Source organism: Natrix helvetica, assembly GCF_964273705.1.
Source record: "Natrix helvetica genome assembly, chromosome: 3".
In the NCBI taxonomy this organism is placed as follows: domain Eukaryota; kingdom Metazoa; phylum Chordata; class Lepidosauria; order Squamata; family Natricidae; genus Natrix; species Natrix helvetica.
Genome location: NC_138549.1, coordinates 128322871 through 128344956, shown reverse-complemented (window position 1 = coordinate 128344956; position 22086 = coordinate 128322871). Strand labels below are relative to the sequence as shown.

Genomic DNA, 22086 nt, shown 5'->3' with positions numbered 1-22086 from the left:
ATTTAGGAAAGCATCTTCAGATACAATGCTGCATTTTATTTTGCTATGCAGTTCAGTTTTGAATGTTCTATGCCAATCTTTAATCAAGTCAAAACAAAGTTGATTTCCTTTTTAGCTTTTAAAATTGTGTTAAATCACAGTCAGGCAGCCAATCAAATCATCGCCATAAATAAACACAAAACGCACTATCCTTAATATTATACTGATTTCTACAGAGCAAGGCCAGCAATACAGGTAGTCCTCACTTACCAACTGCCTTGCTTAGTGACTGTTCAAAGTTACAAGAGTTGAGAAAAACACAGCTTTGCAACCAATCCTTGCATATATTGCGGTCACAAAGTTAAAGAGCCACCTTTGGCGAGGTTCACAACCAGTTTCCAACAAACAGAATCAATTTGAGAATGCAAATGTGAAATCACAAGTCAGAATCCCATGATGTCTTGCTTAATAACCACAGTGATTTGCTTAACCACAGAAGCAGAAGTGACATCCAGCCTCATGACATGATTTTTTTCTTAGCAACTGCCACACTTACTGACAGAGTTGCCAATCCCAATTGTGTTTAGTAAGCAAGGACTACCTGAATTTCTGTTTGAAACCCTGTACTGATGAACAACACTGGATTAATTGTATGTCTAGTGGAGATGTTAACAGAGATTATCTACTCAAACCAGACTAGTGATAAATTAATCAATTCTAACTAAAGGTGAAGAAATATACTGAAATCAAGATCTGTGCATACATTCTATATTTTTTTTTAGTTCTTCTAGGTATACAGGTAGTCCTCGAGTTACTGTCGCAATTGAGCCCATGACATAACTTGTACTGGCTGTAAAGTAGGTCAATCATGTGACCAACCCTGTTTTACTATCTGTTCTTGCAGAGGTTGTTAAGCAAATGCCGTAGTCATTAAGTGAACACATGGTATGGGCTGGTTTTATTGATAACTAAAAATAAATACTAGTTTATGACCAAACTATGACTGTGGGTTGTTGTAAATGGCCATAAAAGCATCCTGTTTTGCCCAAAGTGTGGTCATGAGAATGGGACCTGGGGGGTGGGGGGGACAGACGGACGGACGGACGACATAAGCATCGGAACCTCAAGCAGTTGTTAAGGCAAGAACTATCTGTGGCCTGATTCTTTTCTGAACTGGGAAGAGTTTGTGCTACTCTGGTCAAAGTCTAGTGCTGATTTTGTCTGAAATGCCAGCAATTGTCTGTGACTGAAACTATTAACTTCAGTATAACTGTCACACTACCCTGAGAACTACATTGATGTAGTTCAAAGAAGAAACAGAAACATTCTGTACTTCTCCAAAATGCTCTATTCCCACAATGGCAGGTCTGGATCATACCTAAAAAAAGCCAACAGCACATTTATATGGGGAAAAAATGCATTTAATATTCTCATGCCAGACTCTCTTGACAGTGTAGAAAGTACAAAGTTACCATAATTCAATAGACAGCTTAAAAATAATAAAAGCAATGCAAAACAGTAAATAAGTAGCTATTGTTTTCTTCACCAGGAAAACGTTATGCATGCTCACAAAACCATTTTCTGCATCTCAAAAGGATTTGGGCAAAGGACAAAGGCGTAGAGCAGGGGTGTCCAAACTTGGGAACTTTAAGACTTGTGGACTTCAATTCCCAGAATTCCCCAGCCAGCCATGCTGGCTGGGGAATTCTGGGAGTTGAAGTCCACAAGTCTTAAAGTTCCCAAGTTTGGACGCCCCTGGTGTAGAGGTAGAAAGCCTGAAGACCAACATAGGGTATGTATATCAGCACACTTATAACCACTGACACCATGATGGTGATCGTGGTTCTAGTTTTATTTCAGTACGTCGTTTTTTTTTTTTTGCTTAGCACAGGGCTGTAGAATCCCAGTACTCCCAATCCTCAGAGCAATTCATCTCAAGCAAACGCTTTCACATGTTTTTACTTACCAAGATTAATTTTACAAAAAGAATGAATTTGAAGAAACCTACCTGTAGTACTGGTAAGAGTGACATTCCTTCTCAGCATATCATAAACAAGGCTGTGGAAAAATAATGAATAATGAGTGGAGAACATGCTTGTATAAAAGACATAATTATATAAAGAATAATATTTTTTAAAAGGTAAAGGTTTCCCCTGTCCAGTCGGGTCTGACTCTAGGGAGCGATGCTCATCTCTCTTTCCTAGCTGAGGGAGCCAGCATTGTACAAAGACGCTTCCGTGGTCACGTGGCCAGCATGACTATATGCTCAGGCACACAGAACATTCTTTCCTTCCTGCTGAAATGGTACCTATTTATCTATTTGCATTTGCTTGCTTTCAAACCACTAGATGGCAGGAGGTGGGACAGAAACAGGAGCTTGGGTCTCGAACTGGCAACCTTTTGGTCAACAAGCTGTGTGTCTTAACCACACAGTCCCGGAACCCATGCATAAAGAATACTTCTTTTTAGTTCAAATATTATGCAAGATGAAGTACTAATGAGCTCCCCAAAATCATGATACAGCATATGATTAATAAGAAGGAAAAGCAATCTACATCAGATGCAGTTAGAGAAAGAATAGGAATAAATATGGCCTAATTTCAAGTCAATTCAATTTTTTAAAAAAACATATTGAAACTTTTTTCTCAGAACCGTTACCAGTTCTCTCGTGACAGTTCTCAATCTGCCATTAAATCCTTATAGCCATAGCCATTGCTGGTACAAAGACTCTGCAGGAAAATTTATCATAAGCCCACAATTAACACAACGAATTCTCCTTCTGTCAAGAGAGGGATTTACTGTATGCATATAAAATTAAGCATGCCAAATATACCTGTACCTGCATACTTTTTAAAGGGAAAAAAACCGTGTAATCCTGGGAAATGGACTGTTTGGTTAAACCACTTGACAGAATGATGAGTATCAGATATGAAGCTGGGAGGCTTGATAAAACTTCCATCCACAGAACAGCAATAGCACTTAGCCTTATACACCGTCCCATAGTGCTTTACGGCGCTCTCTGAGTGGTTTACAATGTCAGCATATTGTCCCCAACATTCTGGTCTTCATTTTATCAACCTCGGAAGGATGGAAGGCTGAGTCTACCTTGAACCCCATTGGGATCGAATTCCAGGCTATGGGCAGAGCTAGCTTGCAATACTGCATTCTAACCACTGCGCCACCAAGGTTCGCTAAGAAGAAGCCAATTCCATTCACAGGTACAATTACAGTAAACCTAAGTGTTTCAGGCTTCAAGTTGTGTAACTGTTTAGAAAACCTCCATGCAAATACAAAATCAAAATAGCAGTTAGAGGATAATGCTAAATTTCAAAGTTTACTCTCTGAATAATTTTTAACAGGAAAGATATTCAAAAATAATAGTGACATTCAAAAATAATGCTGGCTGGGGAATTCTGGGAGTTGAAGTCCACAAGTCTTAAAGTTTCCAAGTTTGGACACCCCTGGTTTAAGAACTGGCTCCGCCACCTTCATTGCCACCAATGCCATGTATACAGGTAGTCCTTAACTTACAACAGTTTATTTAGTAACCGTTCAAAGTTACAACAGGATTGAAAATGGGACTTATGACTGTTTTTCATACTTACGTGTCAGTTATGGTTAATATGTGACACATTATGATTGTTATAGCATCCCCCATCAGAAATTCCAATACTTGGGAACTGATTCGTATTTATAATGGTAGCAGTGTCCCAGGGTGATGCGAGCACTTTGTGGACCCAGAGTCACTTAACGACCGTCTGACTAACTTAACAACTTTAGCAATTCACTTAACAACTGTTGCAAGAAAAGTCATAAAGTGGAGCAAAACTTACTTAACAAATGTTTCACTTAACAGCAGAAATGTTGGCCTCCATTGTGGTCATAAGTCAAAGACTACTTGTAATAGCACAGAACAGCTGATTTGTAAGCCAGACCTCAAGGCTCAATTCTGCTTGCAAGTGGCTTGCAACATTTCTGAAAATTTAGCAATGGGTTCTTACGAACAAGTGCAAACTGGCTCCGTCACATCAGTGGTTGAAGGTTTATAAAGTTTTTTCAATAAACCTAGAGAGTTATCAGAATTTTTCAATATTCTTCACTACCTTCCTTATAATCTCTTCCAAGTATTATACAAGAGGATTAAGAAACATTGTCAAAACATATTTTAGTAACTCTGCTCTAATATTTATTTATTAAATTCATATTTGCCACTGAAGTTTATGTATTTGATAATTTTGTCAGATGCCACCAATTAAAACACAATTCTTACCACAAAGTATTCAGTTAGAAGTGTGTTCTCAAAGGGAGTATATAGGGCCAGAATTCACTGTATCTACTCAAAATAAAAGAGAACTCTTTGCTTTAGATAATAAAATTTGCCAGATCATATTCCATCGGTATGAAAGAGATTTCCTACCTTGGTTCTTTTACAGAGAAACTCTGACAGCCCAAAAGCTCCCCCAGCTGGTCTTTTCCACAGTGTACCATATGCTGCTGTTCTCTGTCATACAACTGTTTCTGTGCAATGTACTCTCCAAGATAGATCATACACTAAAAAAGAAAGAAAGAAAATTTCAGTTATGCTATCTTCTACAAAAATCACCTCAGTAGAGTTTACTTTCCATTGTTTCAGTAATTTTCAAACCTGTTTTGCGTGTGTGGGGGTGTGCATGCACGCACACACATTTTTCAATGCAATATAAACAAACAACAAAGGAACACCATAAAGATAGTTATGGGTCTCTACCATAATTCATTAAGCAAGAGAAAAGGGTCCTGAAATATTTTTTAAAAATCAATAAAGGACTAATATGAATCCAAAGTATAAGAAAATCACAGAATACATTTAAAAAGGAAAAACAAACGTTATGATTAGGTAAGTAAAACAATCAGGAAAAATATGGTGAGTTTATAGCCTCCAACAGGAGCAATGGGCTTATTTATTATTAATTATGCTTATTACCGTGTTTCCCCAAAATTACAACATGTCCTGATAATAAGACCATGCCATATTTTTCTTGTGGGCAAAAATATATGCCCTCCCCCAATAATAAGCCCCCTGGACAACCCCTCCCCTGCAGCCAGGCGGAGCGCCACTCACCAACCTAGCGATATCCCGAAGGCACAAAACCGCCGGAGCCGGGGAGAGGGGGGGGCAAAGGCGCTCACATTGCTTGATGCTTCTGGGATATTACTGGGTCGGTGAGTGGCGCTGTGCCCAGTTGGAGCGGGGGGTTGCCGGCCAGCTGCTCTCACGAGAAACTGCCCAGCAATGCCCCTTTCCAACCGGGCAGAGCGCCACTCACCGACCCAGTAATATCCCAAAGGCGCTAAGCTGCGTGGCACCCTGCCCGGCTGGAAAGAGAGGTTGCATGAGCACTTGTTTTGCCTCCAGCTCGCGTGCCTCCAGCCTCACCATGCCCAGCTCTCCCTGTAGAGCTGGGCCAGAATTGGCGCCGCCGCCATGCTCCAAGCATAACTGGCTTCCAAACTCCAGAGATCTGCTGCCGAGTCTTCTGGCAGTGGCCGCTCTTGGATTACGCTCTATAGTTGTGAGCTGGCTGTTGGAAGACTCTGGTGGGACAGAGAGTCTTCCCGCAGCCAGCCCACAACCATAGAGCATAGTCCCAGAGTGGCTGGAAGACTCGGCAGCGAATCTCCGGAGTTTGGAAGCCGGTTATGTTCCGAGCATGGTGGCGGCGGCGGCGGCCTGGTCCAGCCCTGCAGAGAGAGCTGGCCATGGTGAGGCTGTGAGGCACGCGAGCTGGGGGCAGAACAAGTGCTTGCGCAACCTCTCTTTCCAGCCGGGTAGAGCGCCATGCGGCTTAGCGCCTTTGGGATATTACTGGGTCGGTGAGTGGCACTCTGCCCGGCTAGAAAGGGGGGTTGCCGGGCACCTGCTCATGAGCATGGTCACCTCATGGTGGCTTTGTTGCGCTGCTGGACAGCGCAACACAGCCGTTTGCCCCTGAGGCTGTGCCCAGCTTTTCAGGTGCTTGCTCGCAAGAGAGCAGCCACCCGGCAACCCCAAACCAATAAGCCCCCCCCCCCCGATAAGGTCCAAGTAAAATTTGGAGGGGGGGGGGTCAAAAGAAAATAAGACCCTGTCTTATTTTCAGAGAAACACAGTATTTAATCCTACCATAGTTTTAACTGCTTCATATTTATGTATGGCTTTATTAGCTATTGCATTTTATTTGAATAGTGACCACTCCAAGAGGAACAAAGGAGGTTTTAAAATGTGATATATAAATAAATTAAAATAAAATTCTGGCCTATCACATGAAAGCAGCCATACATTAGAATGTTTATTTCAAAAAAAGTAATGTAATCTGAAAACCGAAAGAATTTCCACCAGACCTTTGTTATATTAGATCAGGGGTAGTCAACCTTTTTATACCTACCGCCCACTTTAGTATCTCTGCTGGTAGTAAAATTTTCTAACTGCCCACCGGTTCCACAGTAATGATGATTTATAAAATAGGGAAGTAACTTTACTTTTTAAAATTTATAAAGCAGAGTTACAGCAAATCCCTACCGCCCACCATGAAAGCTGGAACGCCCACTGGTAGGGACCAGGTTGACTACCACTGTATTAGATTATAGGTAAAGGTAAATGTTCCCCTTGCATGTATGTGCTAGTTGTTACCGACTCTAGGGGGCGGTGCTCATCTCCGTTTCAAAGCCAAAGAGCCAGTGCTGTCCAAAGACGTCTCTGTGGTCGTGTGGCTGGCATGACTAAACGCTGAAGGCGCACGGAACGCTGTTACCTTCTCACCAAAGGTGGTCCCTATTTTTCTACTTGCATTTTTACATGCTTTCAAGCTGCTAGGTTGGCAGAAATATTAGATTATTCTCTCATACAAATTATGGAGACCGCCACCTTTGTCTGCATAAGATTGGATACATTCAGATGGTCTTTCTCAGGCAGCTAAAGGATTCAATCATATCTAGAAGAGAATTAAAATGTTCCCCAAAAATCTAGTGGGCATCTCTGCCCTGTGTTTTGTGAGCTGGAAAGATCTTGAATAAGATTGCATTATCCTTCTGCCTTATAACCTCCAAGAAAGTGGATAGAGTGCTCTCTAGGTTATCCATCACTGCCTTCGGGCTTGACCTATGCCTATCCAGGCTCATGCAAGTAGATTGTGGATCACATGGATCTGGATGACTGACAATATTCCTTAGAAATAGATTGTGGTAAATCCCCTAAAATTATCTCCAGTTCTGATAGTGTTATAGAATTATTGCCCCGTCTCCAACCTTTCCTTTTCTGTTATTGGTGAATCCAATATAAATATGAAGCAGACTATCTGGAACCTTTTCAGTTAGGCCTAAGCATAGGACCTGGCAGGAGGACTGTGCCTCTTGGGATCCTTTTAGATCTCTCAGTGGCTTTTGTCATTATCCACCACAATATCTTACAGGGTTGAATTATGGGGATAAGGATTGGAAGCACTGTTTTGCAGTAATTCTGTTCCTTCGTCAATTGTGGTGAGGAAGAAAGTCCCTACAATGCAATACAGAGGCCAGTCTCTCCTTTTTAACATCTCTATGAGGATGTCAGATAAAGTTAACTATTACTTTGGGGACAGTGTTATCAGTATACCTAAGGGGGGTGCCATCATCCTCTTATCCTGGTGCCTGAAGGCTGTCAGGATCTGGATGGGATAGACCTACCTAAAGCTGAACCCAAAGAAGACACTATTTGTCCATTGAGGTTCTCCATCTATACCAATCTTATCTCTGGATGGTCAGGCTCTACCTCTTGTAAACAGGTCCTGCTGATACAGCAAATGAAGATGTACCTTGAAGGCCTTTTGCTCAACTTTGGTTTGTGTACCAAGTTGCAAATCTTAGTTTGCAGAAGACGACATCTTCAAAACCACCCAGTTAAACTATGGCAATGCAATTTACATGAAGCTGCCTGTAAAAGCTACTCAAAACCTGCAATTAATCCAAAATGCACCAGCCTGTGTGCTAACTAGTTCATGTTGTTGGGAACATATTCTCCCAATATTGTGGGCTCTGCAGTAGCTTTCATTTAATTACCACCCTGATGCAATTTAAAGTACTAATTGCTGGTTTTGACCTTTATGGTTTGGCATCATGTTACCTACTCTAACTAAATTGTCTGCTCTAACATCTATGCAAAATTGCAGATTCTCAATTATCCAGGTCATGGATGTCCCAATGGTGCTCTTCAAAAGGCAACTGGACTTGTTTCTTGGATGCAAGGCAAAATGTTTTCAAAGAAAGCCCAGTTGCCTTTTGAAAAGCACCACTGGGACATGCCTGCTTTAACCTGTATCAGTCTCACCTATTAGATCATATAGAGAAAAACTACTCCTGGTGCTCTAAAAAAAAAAACCAATACCCCTTTTTATGACCTTGTAGTCCCTGTTTGGGATATCAGAAAATAAAAGTGGCTGTGCTCTACAGTCACAATGTCAATCTTCTTAAAGGCTTGCTATAGAAATCACTCCTGCACCATCCCCAAGCACGTTCAGGATGGTGGTAAAGGCAGAGCTAATCTGGAAAGCATTTCTACTTGTTTTGGAGTCATCTCCATGTAAACTGCATTGCCGTAACTGGGTGGTATTGAGGATGTCTTCTTGTGCAAAATAAGTTTGCAACTTGGTACATCAGCCAAAGTTAAGCAAAAGTCCTTCTAGGTACATTTTTGTTTTATTCTTATTTCACTCTCAGAAACTTTTCTTTTATGTATTTAAGCTTATTTAAATGTCTTACATTTGTTTTCTGTCATATAAATCATGGAGAATCAAACTAATAGTCTCTAAGTGCAAATTAAATAATAAAACATAACAAGGTAGGCTGTAGTCTAGTGCATAACCTGTAACAGGAGCACATTCTTCAAGCTGTTTATTATGCATAGAATTTAACACCCCTTTCATGACAGCAGCAGCAAAAAAAAATTTCAGAAGAAAAAAACCAAAATGAAGAAAGCTGGCAGTGCTTCTAGCTATTATAGAAAACAGGTTCTCACTGCGCTAAATGTAGGCTGCTATGGCAAATTAACATTTTAACATGGAAACTCATTCATTTGAAGCATTGGATTTGTTTTTTGCAAAAATATTGGAAGCTAAATAAGTTATTTAAATGCATAAGTATTTAAAATAAGTCAAACAACTCTGCGGGAATATCTGACACATTCCTAATGAAAAGCCACAGCATTTAATTCCTAGCTGACAGAATAACCCTATAAATCACAGCCTGTGTCATTTTTCTAATATGTACACACTTTGCATTTTAAACTTAAAAGAAATGATTTTATAGGATGTTTCCAGTTTAGCTGACATGACTTTTCCAATAGAGAAGAAATAAAAAGCATAATTTAAAAACATTCAAACATTAATTGGTCACCAACATCTTACACCTAGCAAGTGCAAACAAGTTACCAAGCACTCAGATCACATTGTTATGAATGGGGGGGGGGGGGGGGGGAAGGGTGGCTGCAACATTTGCAATGATTGGAAATGCTTTATAGCAGGGGTGTCAAACTTGCAGCGTCACATTGTCATCACGTGACACACACATTGTCATCACGTGACACATTGTGACTTTCCCCCCCCCCTCACTAAACCAGGGGTGGGCGTGGCCAGCACGTGACACATCCGGCCTGCGGGTCATAAGTATGACAGCTCTGCTTTATAGGCTCTTCCACTTGTCAGGACTACTGGTCAGGACTACTCAGGACTACTGGTTTTACTCTAGAACAGAAGGTTGGCCGCACCAACCACGCCCCATTTTAAGCAAAGGGAAAAGTCACGGTATGTCACATGATGACAATGTGACGATGCAAGTGTGACACCCCTGCTCTAGAAGCATACCCAGCATTAAAATTCTGCAGCCACATCACATGGAATAAGAATATGGATATAGACTTGGTCTGTCCTGGATACCATTAAAAAGTAAATTATGACACATTTCTTTCTTAATTCAAATTTAGATAACCTGACTTTCCAGGGTAGAATTGTGTGTATAGGAACTCACCTCTTTTAACGTAAAAGTTTCACCCTTAGCACCTGCTGCATGCAAAACTTTCAGCAGTGGCAATTTTGGTCGTACCTATGATACAACAAATTGATTTTTTTTTAGATTATTGTAGAAAGCTGGACAAATCAATATAAAAAAACTACTTCCCACAGGTTACAAATTTAAAGCTTTAAAAACCCTAATTCCAGGTAAGTTTCACTGTATCAAGCTAGCAGAGGAAAACAAATAGAACTATTTCACGGAATCTCAGCAATGCTAACTTTTCCCTCTTTTACCAGATTACAGTCTTCAATTGAAAAATGAAATTATATTACCTGTTTGACTGGTTCAAGTGATGATCTGCAGGCATTCTCAGATGGCTGAAATTGTGCGGAGGTAGATGTCATTTTGGCAGTACAGTAGCTGTCAGTATTAGAAGCCTAAAATAGAAATCAGGTTTACTTCATAGATTTATACTCACTTCTCCTCCAGCTGATATACACACCTGCCAACTGATATACACAGAATTTCCTCCTCCAGTATTTCACCACACTTTGTGAGATAGTTGGGTTAAGACAAAGAGAGTCACCAACCCAAAACATCCAGCGAACTACCATAGCTGAGACTGAACTTGAACACATATTAAACGTTATTTTCAGGAGCCTTTGAGGCCAATTTGATATGCATCACGTACGGATAACACCAGAAATGAATTAATGTCTACCACGTCAATCATATTATCTTTTAATTTCGGTTATCCTGAGCTTGAAAGAAAACCCTGCAATGCCCACCTTATTAAATCTCTCAGTGAGGCTTTCAAGGTACCTTTTTAAAAGTGTTCCTTGCAATGTTCTTCAAACTGCTTGAAGCAAAAGAGAACAAACTGTGCTCTTTGACATGTTGAGACAAGTAGCTAACTTATTAATGTGACTCATGGGATGTGAGCGTTGCTGAATCACTCAACCACTACAGGAAATTCTTCCTCCAAGGTTTACTCAGCAAGCAATGATGAGACCACTATCTGCCCATATTAATTAAAAACTGATGGCAAATACATTTTATGCCACCATAACGCTTGAGATTACATATCTAGTTTTCAAGTCAGAAAGACCCATTTAATTTTCACTAAGTTCAAGCAATGAAAAAGACAACATCTCTAAACCTCCAATTTTTATTTTAGGATAACTGCAGTATCAAATTCAGTAACACCAAACACATTTTAAATCATGGCAAAGTTTGGTGTGTTGTATTATATACCACTCTATAATATTATAAAGATGTAATCTTATGTCTTTTCGACCACAAAGAACATTAAGATTAGAAAATCAAAGTATGCATAAAAAATAAAATTTAAAGCAGCCTCAACATTAAAAACAAAGCAAAACCAAAATTAAAACAGGGAAGCCCAGGCTACAAAGCAGCCTGCCATCAAGTATGGGGAGGGGAGATGCAGGGACAGGGATGACAGGAACCAGAAGTGCCAACCAGAGTTAACGATTGAACAATCCAAGGACACAGGCATGGGAATGGAATGTGAAAACAAAGAGGCGCCAAAGTTTAGGACTGTTACCAAAACAACTAATCTGACCTTTATGGGTTCAGAATTTTCAGTTTTAAAATGCTTAAATGAGCAGTAAAATATTCCCAAGAACAAAAAGCAACAATAGCAACAATGCCATTTTGGGAATGTTATTTAAAAGAATAAGGTCTCCCTTGTAAGTATACAGGTGAAACTCGAAAAATTAGAATATCGTGGAAAAGTTCATTTCATTAAAAGTTCATTTATTTCAGTAATGCAACTTAAAAGGTGAAACTAATATATGAGATAGACTCATTACATGCAAAGCAAGATATTTCAAGCCATGATTTGTCATAATTGTGATGATTATGGCTTACAGCTCATGAAAACCCCAAATCCACAATCTCAGAAAATTAAAATATTGTGAAAAGGTGCAATATTCTAGGCTCAAAGTGTCCCACTCTAATCAGCTAATTAAGCCATAACACCTGCAAAGGGTTCCTGAGCCTTTAAATGGTCTCTCAGTCTGGTTCAGTAGGAATCACAATCATGGGAAAGACTGCTGACCTGACAGTTGTGCAGAAAACCATCATTGACACCCTCCATAAGGAGGGAAAGCCTCAAAAGGTTTGCAAAAGAAGTTGGATGCTACCAAAGTTCTGTATCAAAGCTCATTAATAGAAAGTTATGTGGAAGGGAAAAGTGTGGAAGAAAAAGGTACACAAGCAGCAGACAGACCACACAGAGACGGATCCTGGACATGGGCTTCAAATGTCGTATTGCTTTTCTCAAGCCGCTCTTGAACAACAAACGTCAGAAGCGTCTTACCTGGGCCAAAGAAAAACAGACCTGGTCTGTTGCTCAGTGGGTCCAAAGTCCTCTTTTCTGATGAGAGCAACTTTTGCATCTCATTTGGAAACCAAGGACCCAGAGTATGGAGGAAGACTGGAGAGGCACACACTGCAAGGTGCTTGAAGTCCAGTGTGAAGTTTCCACAGTCTGTGTTGATTTGGGAAGCCATGTCATCTGCTGGTGTTGGTCCACTGTGCTTCATTAAGTCCAGGGTCAACACAGCTGTCTACCAGGAGATTTTGAAGCATTTCATGCTTCCTTCCACATACGAGCTTTATGGGGATGCTGACTTCATTTTCTAGCAGGACTTGGCACCTGCCCACACTGCCAAAAGCACCAAAACCTGATTCAATGACCGTGGGATTACTGTGCTTGATTGGTCAGCAAACTCGCCTGACCTGAACCCCATAGAGAATCTATGGGGCATTGCCAAGAGAAAGATGAGAGACATGAAACCGAACAGTGCAGAAGAGCTGAAGGGCGCTATTGAAGCATCCTGGTCTTCCATAACGCCTCAGCAGCGGCACAGGCTGATAGCTTCCATGACACGCCATATTGAGGCAGCAATTGCTGCAAAAGGGACCCAAACCAAGTACTGAGTACATATGCATGCTTATACTTTTAAGAGGTCCGATGTTGTTCTATGTACAATCCTTGTTTTATTGATTGCATGTAATATTCTAATTTTCTGAGATGGTAGATTTGGGGTTTTCATGAGCTGTAAGCCATAATCATCACAATTATGACAAATCACGGCTTGAAATATCTTGCTTTGCATGTAATGAGTCTATCTCATATATTAGTTTCACCTTTTAAGTTGCATTACTGAAATAAATGAACTTTTCCACGATATTCTAATTTTTCGAGTTTTATCTGTACAATTGTTTAATCAGTATAAGCATCATTTTATTCCCTTAAAAGAACTTGGGTATGAATACGCACCAGAAAATACACAATTCTGAATAGTGTGATTCCTAGCACTTTACTGCTTTAACAATGAAAATTTTAAATCATGTCTAGAGGTGGATGGCAATCTAAACAGCTGATAAAGTGTTGATAACAAAGTGTTGATGACAAAGACATTTCCAGACATAAAAAACTCATCTGATTCTCTAATAACATTACGGAATCAGTAGGCACCATATGAGAGGGCAAACCCCAATGTAAAACAACATATTGATGACATCATGGACCACATCTATATACGAGTTTCCCCATATGGATATTAGGCAGGATAAATAAAAGGAAAGAACCCATATTCCTAAAGCATACCGAGTAAGAAGTATGCACTCCAACACCTCTTTCTGAAAATCACCATCCAACCAAGAGCAGAACCAGCATTAAACAGTATATTACGCAGTCAACTGTGCCAACGTTTATATATATACACCATGGTTCAAAATAGACAATGAATTGTTGACTTTAAAACTAGATAGTAATGATGCATAAAATGACAGATAGCAAGCAACAGGCTATGGCATATTTCCTTCTTACAGAATCAACAGAAACAGAAATGAAAACGTGTATGAAAAATAGCCATAGTGAGATACTATTTAAAAAGCACGTAACCCGTGGAATTAATTTAATTTACTTATTTTCAGTTGGAAAAGGCATTCAATAAAATGGGCACATTTCTTATTTAAACGTATCCAGAGAAAGGTCTCTCAATATTGTCTCTCAATGTCAAAAAATACATACTATGACCAAAAAGGTGTTTAATAAACCATACTAGTTGAAATAAATTTTCCTAACAATGGAAAAATAATTTGCCATTCTGGGATATTTTTTCAACTTTATAGTTTAAACTAGAATACTTGAATTTCCTAATGATCTCCCATCAAAACAGATTCCACTTAGGTTTTGTCAATATCAACAAAGGTCAAGCAGGTGCTACCTCCTTTGAATCAAAAGCTTTCCATAGATGCTTTCCCAACCTAACCTGTTCCAAACATCAATGTTCTTATTTTTTGCTAGAGTTTTACACATGTCCATTGTGGTTACCAGATCATTTACTGAGATGTTACAAATAAGAGAACTCAGTGACATTTGATACACCATACAGACTAAACATGTAGTTCATTTAGTTGATTAAAGCGATATGCCAATCTAACCAATGTAATTCATGAGCTATCATTATGGCAAAATGAGTGAATGCACATGCTAAACATGTTAACATTTTGTTTTTTATTGTCCAAATTTTATTGGTTTTACAAATTTTACAGGGAAAAAGGGTTAAAAGGTTATAGAACATTTTGACAGCTACATCGTACCGGGGGGGGGGAGAAGCCCCCCCAAGTCTCACAACTTTTACAAACAAGAATAAAAAATATCAACATTTGCATAAGTTTTAGCAGTTTTAAGTTTAACACTAGATAATCAGTATGTTTCAATCATCTTATTTTGTATCACTTCCATAAAGGTACATTATAACAACAACTGCAATAATGTTTCAAATCACTTCTGTGATCTGAGTCTTCTAGTTGCTGCATCCTCCCTCCCGTCCACTGGCAGAGCCTCAGCCTCTCCCTCCCTTGTTTCTTGCGTAACATCCCCCATTTCGCCTAAGAGAGCACTGTGTTTTTTAGTGAAAGCCTCCGCTTCCATAACTGTGTTGATTCTAATTCTACTGCCCTCCCAGAAAATCAACATGCCTTCTGGTAACAACATGTTAACATTTTGTGTGAGGCTCTATCAATAATCTTAAATTTCTTGACAGGATTTTTGCTGTAAGTGGCAAGTTAAGAAACCATAGTATTTGATAAATATGGAACACAAATTAAGACACTAAGGACAGTAACAGTAAACATTGAAGTGAACATTCAGTAGTAAAGCAAAGCTTTCTCTGCCTCCTTCTGCACTATAGCATTAAACGCATAATGTGAGTACTGTTTATCATCCACAATAAAATAATGGAATATTGTCTTCCTGTATAATTTCAATATAAATGTTTTCTAATAAAAAAAAGAAACCACAGTATTTCCTATATTGCAACAGCAGACATTAAAATAAACTTACTTTTATCTAAGGAAGACTCTTCAGTGAAGCATACACAAGATAAAATTTCTAATCTGTGGAAAGTTTACTAACTTCCTTGTCCCTAGTCAAAAGAGATACCATTTGGTTTTTCAGTTACTAATCTAACATATGGAGGGAATACGAAATAGGTGTCTTGCCAGTGATACCCTTAAATTACTCACACAGTGGCTAGTTCACACGTCACAGTTAAGTGTAGTAATTCAAACTGCATCTTAATGCAAAGTGAGAACCTAATAAAAGCTGTCCTCTGGACTAGGTTAAGGTACTAGACAAGAAAGAAGCAGGAGTCTGTAATCTCCTGTCTCCACTAAAGTACTAATCAGTCACAACCATGCTTAATTTCTGATCTGAGATAAGGTCAGCTAAATACCGCCACCTGCTGAGAATAAAAGATGCTAATTATAATAAATTAAAGTTGTCTCCTTCCAGTTTCATGCTGTAGTAAGATTTCCTCTTTTTGAAATGTCTTTATGCTAACAATTAATGGGAATAAACTAAATTTCTGTTCATACATAGCAACGCCTGGAATAAAAAATACTCAATATAGTGGTACCATTGGGGTTTTAAGCAAGTTCATTTTTAATTATTTATCCCACACATTCATATGGGTTGGAGATGAATTTCATGCATGACAGAACTACTACAGCACTTTCTAGCTGGTCAATAATATTCTCATTTAAATAATAATATAAAAAATAAAAATTGGTTTTAAATGAAAAAATGCAAAAGATGTACGCTTATGTTGAATATTTCTTTGCAATCATTATCCAGAAAGGATAATGGATATTTTTTTCAATTTTTTAAACAAAACTTATACATTTTATAAAACATTGGAATTATTCTTGTAAGCTACATTGACTGTTGTTCAATCATGAAAATAAAACCATTAGGCTAACTACAAATATTGCCCTTCAAAGATAAAACAAGAAAGTCCAGTTGCCTCCTGGAAAAAAAAACACCTTTGGGTCTTTAATGCAGTATTTTTTTCAAACTTGGCCACTTAAATTTAGCACCAGTGCTGACTGGGGAATTCTGGGAGTTGGGGTCCACACATTTTAAAGTGGACTTAAACTTTGGAAAAACACTGCTTTAAAGCAACTATAGATGTGCTGTATTACTGCATTCCCATCTGCATCCATATACCTTTCTGCAATCTAGTCTGAAGCATTATGTAGTCTTACTGTGTGCTGTCTGACTTGGAGAAAAACTGACAAGGCACTGGAGTGGATACAATTATAGGCCCCTGGGTTACTTGGAGGGCAGGAGAAGGATATGAAATGAGGCCAGCGTGGAGTTTTTTTGAGCCTTTACATGCAATTATAGTACAATAGTGGCCAAAATTGCAGAAACCTTTTGGGAAAAGTGTACAGTATTTTTGAGGTTTGGTGGCTAATAACAGCACTTTTTTGGGAGTAGTATCGTAAAATTATATATCAATGGAAAGATAATTTAATCCAGAATGTAATGCAATAACTTTTATGAAGGATTTGCTATTAGAATAGCAGTTATAAAGAAGAAAAGTGAAACAGGTAGAAAAACAAGATTTACAAAAATTATCACTTAGTTAATACTTAGTTGGTTAACCTTTAGCATGAATTACGGCCTTCCCATGGAGTGAACCAAGTCTTTTAGTTTTGCAGCTGTTATAATGGGAAACCAAGATTGAATGATTGCTTCTATTAACTGGGTTTTACTGCTGGCTATATTTGGCTACAAATTTTCATCGAATACAGATAATTGAACAAACTTTGTTGCATTACATTCTTGATTAAATCATCTTTCCGTAGATATACAATTTTATGGTACTACTCCCAAAATAAAAGTGGTGTTATTAGCCACCAAACCTCAAAAATACACTTTTCCCAAAAGGTTTCCACAATTTTGGGCACTACTGTGTATGCCCCGTCTATCTCGGATACTGTAACTGCGATACTATTTATAACACAGACCGCGTTGCCCTGCCAGTCCAGTGACCGTTAATCAGTCCTTAAAGTGGGAAGTGGACAATAAACAGTAATGCACTCTGTTTCTCTCTCTTCCCCTGATCCCGTATCCTTTCTCTTGCACACCCGCCTCATTCTTCACTCCTTCCACTTTTAAACAACTTCCCTAGAAACCCCGTACTCCGGTCCCGCATCTGTCTCGCCGTCTATGCGGCTGCAAAAAAAATATATGCACTCACGGTAAAGCTCCTCAAGGCTGCCCCCACCCCAGCTGTTTAGGAGGTGCACCGAAAGCTCACGCCGATCTCATCGCCTCCATTTTATTTTGGGAGGGGAAAGAAGGCAAAGGCGCCTTTTCGCCTGCGAGTCAATATGGAGCCCCACGTTCTTCCGCCAGGATCATAGAGAGCGGAGGCGCCACTAAAGGAACAGCCGCCTCAAACTTCCGGTAATGGTCGATCTTTACGAGAGAGAGAGAAAGAGAAGCACTGTCTTCTCGTCCGCTCTGCGCAGCGGCGGCGCTAACGACTAAGAGAAACTTCCTGGGAAGCCAGGCTTTGGGGCGGAAATGCTTCCTCTTTGACAGGACACGTAGACTACAGAAATGAGAGAGTTGAGAATGCTACGCTTTCGGGTTCACTCTTTGCTTAAAATATAGATGTTTCTGCTGGGCTGAGAAGTCAGACTTGAACCCAGCTCTCCAAAGTTCTGTTTTCCTTCATCATAATAATAAATAACCTGGTGTGTGTGTGTGTGTGTGTGTGTGTGTGTGTGTGTGTGTGTGTGTGAAATAAAATATCTAATCTTGCTACTGTACAGGCAGTCCTCGACTTAACGACCACAATGGAGCTCAAAACTTCTGTTGTGTGTTAAGTGAATTTTGCCCTGTTTTACGATCTTTCTTGCCACAGTTGTTACGTGAATCGCTGTAGTTGTTAAATTAAGTCAAAACTGTGGTTCAATAAATCTGGCTTCCCCGTTGACTTTACTTGGCAGAAGGTCCCTAAAAGTGATCGTGTGACAGACACGGCAACGTCATAAATATGAGTCGGTTGCCAAGCGTCTTCATTTTCATCATGTGATGACCACAGAGATGCTGCAATGGTCATAAGTGTGAAAACTGGTCACAAGTGACTTTTCAGTGCCATGGTAGCAGAGGTGCCAACGAGTGCCGTTGTAACTTTGAACGGTCACTAAATGAACTGCTGTAAGTCGAGGACTACCTATAATTATCACTTTGCCTACCACTACTGTCCATGGAGCTGTGGTGCCTTTTGGACCCAAATATCTCAATCAGCTGAAATGTTTTCTTATGGTGGCGGGGTGGAAGACTGAAACCTACATCAAGGGCTTATTGTGTGTGTTTGTGTCAGGGGTGGGTTCCTGCCAGTTCTAACCTCTTCTATAGAAGAGGTTCCACAAATCTACAGAACCATTTAGAACCAGTTCCAGCTCCCTCCCCCCGCCCGCCCGTCCGCACATCATCAAGATGAAGAGCGAGAGGAGGAATTCTGGGAGTTGAAGTCTACACATCTTAAAGCTGTCAAGTTTGAACACCCCTGGGTTTTTTTTCTAAAGGATTGGGGGTGCAAGGGTCTTGTAACTTGACAGCTTTAAGACTTGCGTGCTTCAAATGCCAGAGTTTCTGAGCCAACATTTTTGTTGCTAAGCAAGAGCGTTGTTAAGTGAGTTTCACCACGTTTTACAAGTTGGCCATGCCCACCCAGTCACATGGCTGCCAAGCCACTCCCACAAAGCAGGCCACACCTACAGAAGAGGTTTTTAAAAAAATTGAAACCCACCACTAGTTTGTGTGTATGTCCAGGCCTGGTCAATACCACCCACCTTACAAACAAATACTATTGTAGTAGACAACCCTGCATTCATCCAAGCGGTAAATGGTTATAGAATAGAATAGAATAGAATTCTTTATTAGCCAAGTGTAATTGGAGACACAAGGAATTTGTCTTTGGTGCAGATGCTCTCAGTGTACATAAAAAGACATGAAAAGATACATTTGTCAAGAATCATAAGGTACAACGCTTAGTGATAGTCATAGGGTACAAATAAGCAATCAGGTAACAATCAATATCAATATAAATTATCATATCCTTCCCTAGAAATGCAAGTTGTCGGTAACTTTTTAAAGCTTTAGAAAGCGATGAATATGCAAATATTGGCGGCTAACCAAAGGGATTTTTTTTCTTCTCCTAAACTACTTTTTTTCAGCTGGATTTGCAACGTTGTTCACGTAAATATCTTCATTTCTCACCAGCAATATGTGCATTAGGTAGCCCCAGAAGTCATGCGGCATTTATATTTAATATAAATTAAACAAATGTATTTATTTATGCCTTTAGATTCAATACAACATTTATAACCCAAGCCGAATTCAAGGGAAACCTCAGCGATGCAAAAACAATCTCTTGTTCCATAATTACGGCTGGAATAGTAAGCATCGAAGTTGCAAAACTGCAATTGGCTCTCGTAATTAAGAGAATGAGCTGTATACCAATCTGTTTTTTTTTTAATATATTGCATCTTTGAACAGCTACTCAGCATGGAGCCCGGATAGCTCAGTCGGTAGAGCATCAGACTTTTAATCTGAGGGTCCAGGGTTCAAGTCCCTGTTCGGGCGAACAAATTTTTTTTCTTCTTTTTTTATTCCGAACGTTCTTTTTAAAATTTCCCCTTCGTTTCTTCTTTATGTAGTTTATATATTTAATGTCGCCGATGTTTGCTAGGCGTACAGATGGATTTAAAACGAAAGTTCCTCATTTCCTATGTATTTTAAAAAGACACCGAAATTTTATTCTTTTTTTTCAATTTTATCCTTTGAAAGGACGTGGCTTAGGCGCAATATTTTGGGATGCGATTTTCTATTAAAAATCATTTTCGCCCGAACAGGGACTTGAACCCTGGACCCTCAGATTAAAAGTCTGATGCTCTACCGACTGAGCTATCCGGGCACTCTGCTGAAGCTTCTTTCCATGTGCAAATGGCCTTATCAATTCCAAAAAAAAAAAAAGGTGGGTGCTAGGTTTTTTTCAATTTCAATTCTCAGTTTATGCCGAGTTCTATACTGGTAACCTATCCCTTTTCACTGATTTCTCGCTACGCTCATCTTTTATTTCTGTGTCCTTGTCAATTTTTCAGGGAGAGTGTGAAAAGGTACAAATAAGATAGGATAAGGTTTTGAAAAAGAATTATTAAAGGATCAAACTGGTAATCAAACAGCTACCTCAGCCTGAGTCTTAGTTGTGTAGTAACATACTAATTTTGAAGGTCCTGCTTAAAGCAACGACGGAACGCATGCCACCTATTATTTTATTCCTTCAAAGTGAGCAATTAAAATATCTCTGCTTGACTTTCTCTGCTCTCAGCTTTTCCTTGTGACTTATGATCACAATTGGAACCAGAAGTTTCATTGTTAAACAAGGCAGTTGTTAAGTGCCCGATTTTACAACTTTTTTTTCCACGTTTGTTAAATGAATCACTGCCTTTGTTAAGTGAATCATTTGGTTATTAACCAGATCAGAGTTTCCCCTTTGATCTTGCTTTTTGGAAGCTGGTTGGGAAAGTTTCAAAAGGCCATCACATGATCCCAAGATAGAGAAAAGAAGGGCTGGGGGGGACATGATAGCAGTATTTTAGTATTTGAAAAGCTGCCATAAAGAAGAGGGGGTCAATTTATTCTCCAAAACATCAGAGGGCTGGACAAGAAACAATGGATGGAAACTAAAGATGGAGAGAAGCAACCTGGAATTGAGGAGAAACTTCCCAACAGTGAGTTCAATTAACCAGTGGAACAGGTCGCCTTCAGACATTGTGGGTGCTTCATCACTGGATCTTCTGCTTGAGCAGGGGGCTGGACTAGAAGACCTCCAAGATCTCTTACAGCTCTAGTCTCTATTTTAAGCACATGACAGTTGCCAAAGACCTTAATTTTGATCATGTGACTATGAAGAGATTGGTTGTAAATGTGAAAATGGTCGTAAGTCACTTTTTTCAGTGAGTGCCATTGTAACTTCAAACAATTGTTAAAAGAATAGTTAAAAGTTGAGGAATTACTTGTACTAAATAAAAGGCACAGTAATTTTGCAAATACTCTATGGGAGAAAAATAACTTAAATCAAGACCTAACTTTTTAATTTTGTTTTGACAATCTTAAGGAAGTTCCTAGGTAATTGTGTCATGGACAAGCAAACTTTCCCAGAAAAGGCTTCCTTGGTGCTCTCTGAGCTTGTTTGTTTGTTTGTTTGCAGACATTTCATTACCCCTCTAGGTACCATCATCAATGCTAGTGAATATGAGGTTTGCGCTCTTGCCCTGCCAGTGTTTGTTTGTTTGTTTGTTTTGTTTTTATTGGATTTATATGCCGCCCTTCTCCCAAAGGACTCAGGGCGGCGTACAACATTAAAAAACACACATCCCAAAAGTTAAAAAGAAATTAAATATATATCCAAAAAAACAAATTGAATTTATGGAACAATACATTTAAAAAATGAGTTAAAATTAACAGGCCAGGCCGGCTTGCTGGAAAAGCCAACTTTTTAGGGCGCGTCGTAAGGACTGGAGGTCAGGGATTATGCGAAGCTCCGGGGGCAGCTCATTCCAGAGGGAAGGCGCTCCCACAGAGAAGGCTCTCCCCCTGGGGATCACCAGCCGACACTGTCTGGCCGACAGCACCCTGAGGAGGCCAACTCTGTGGGATCGTACTGGACGGTGGGAGGCTACTGGTGGCAGTAGGTGGTCTCGCAG

The 22086-nt window shown here is 39.6% G+C and overlaps 1 protein-coding gene across 4 annotated transcripts in view; it reads right to left on the bottom strand.

Moving 5' to 3' along the window:
* The window catches only part of MDM4 (MDM4 regulator of p53), a 30102-nt gene extending 12276 nt beyond the window's left edge, over nt 1–17826 (bottom strand). Inside the window, exons 1-5 of one of the 4 annotated variants that reach the window (XM_081947844.1) lie at nt 17565–17826; nt 10311–10415; nt 9994–10068; nt 4397–4530; nt 1988–2037 (exon numbers count right to left, since the gene is read on the bottom strand). In XM_081947844.1, coding sequence (XP_081803970.1) covers nt 1988–2037; nt 4397–4530; nt 9994–10068; nt 10311–10382 — 331 coding nt within the window. In that variant the 5' untranslated portion in view covers nt 10383–10415; nt 17565–17826. Of the gene's footprint in view, nt 1–1987; nt 2038–4396; nt 4531–9993; nt 10069–10310; nt 10416–17331; nt 17504–17564 lie in introns of those variants that run through there. The other 3 variants (XM_081947847.1, XM_081947846.1, XM_081947845.1) reach the window with 3 other exon arrangements.
* Nucleotides 17827–22086: the final 4260 nt, after the last annotated feature.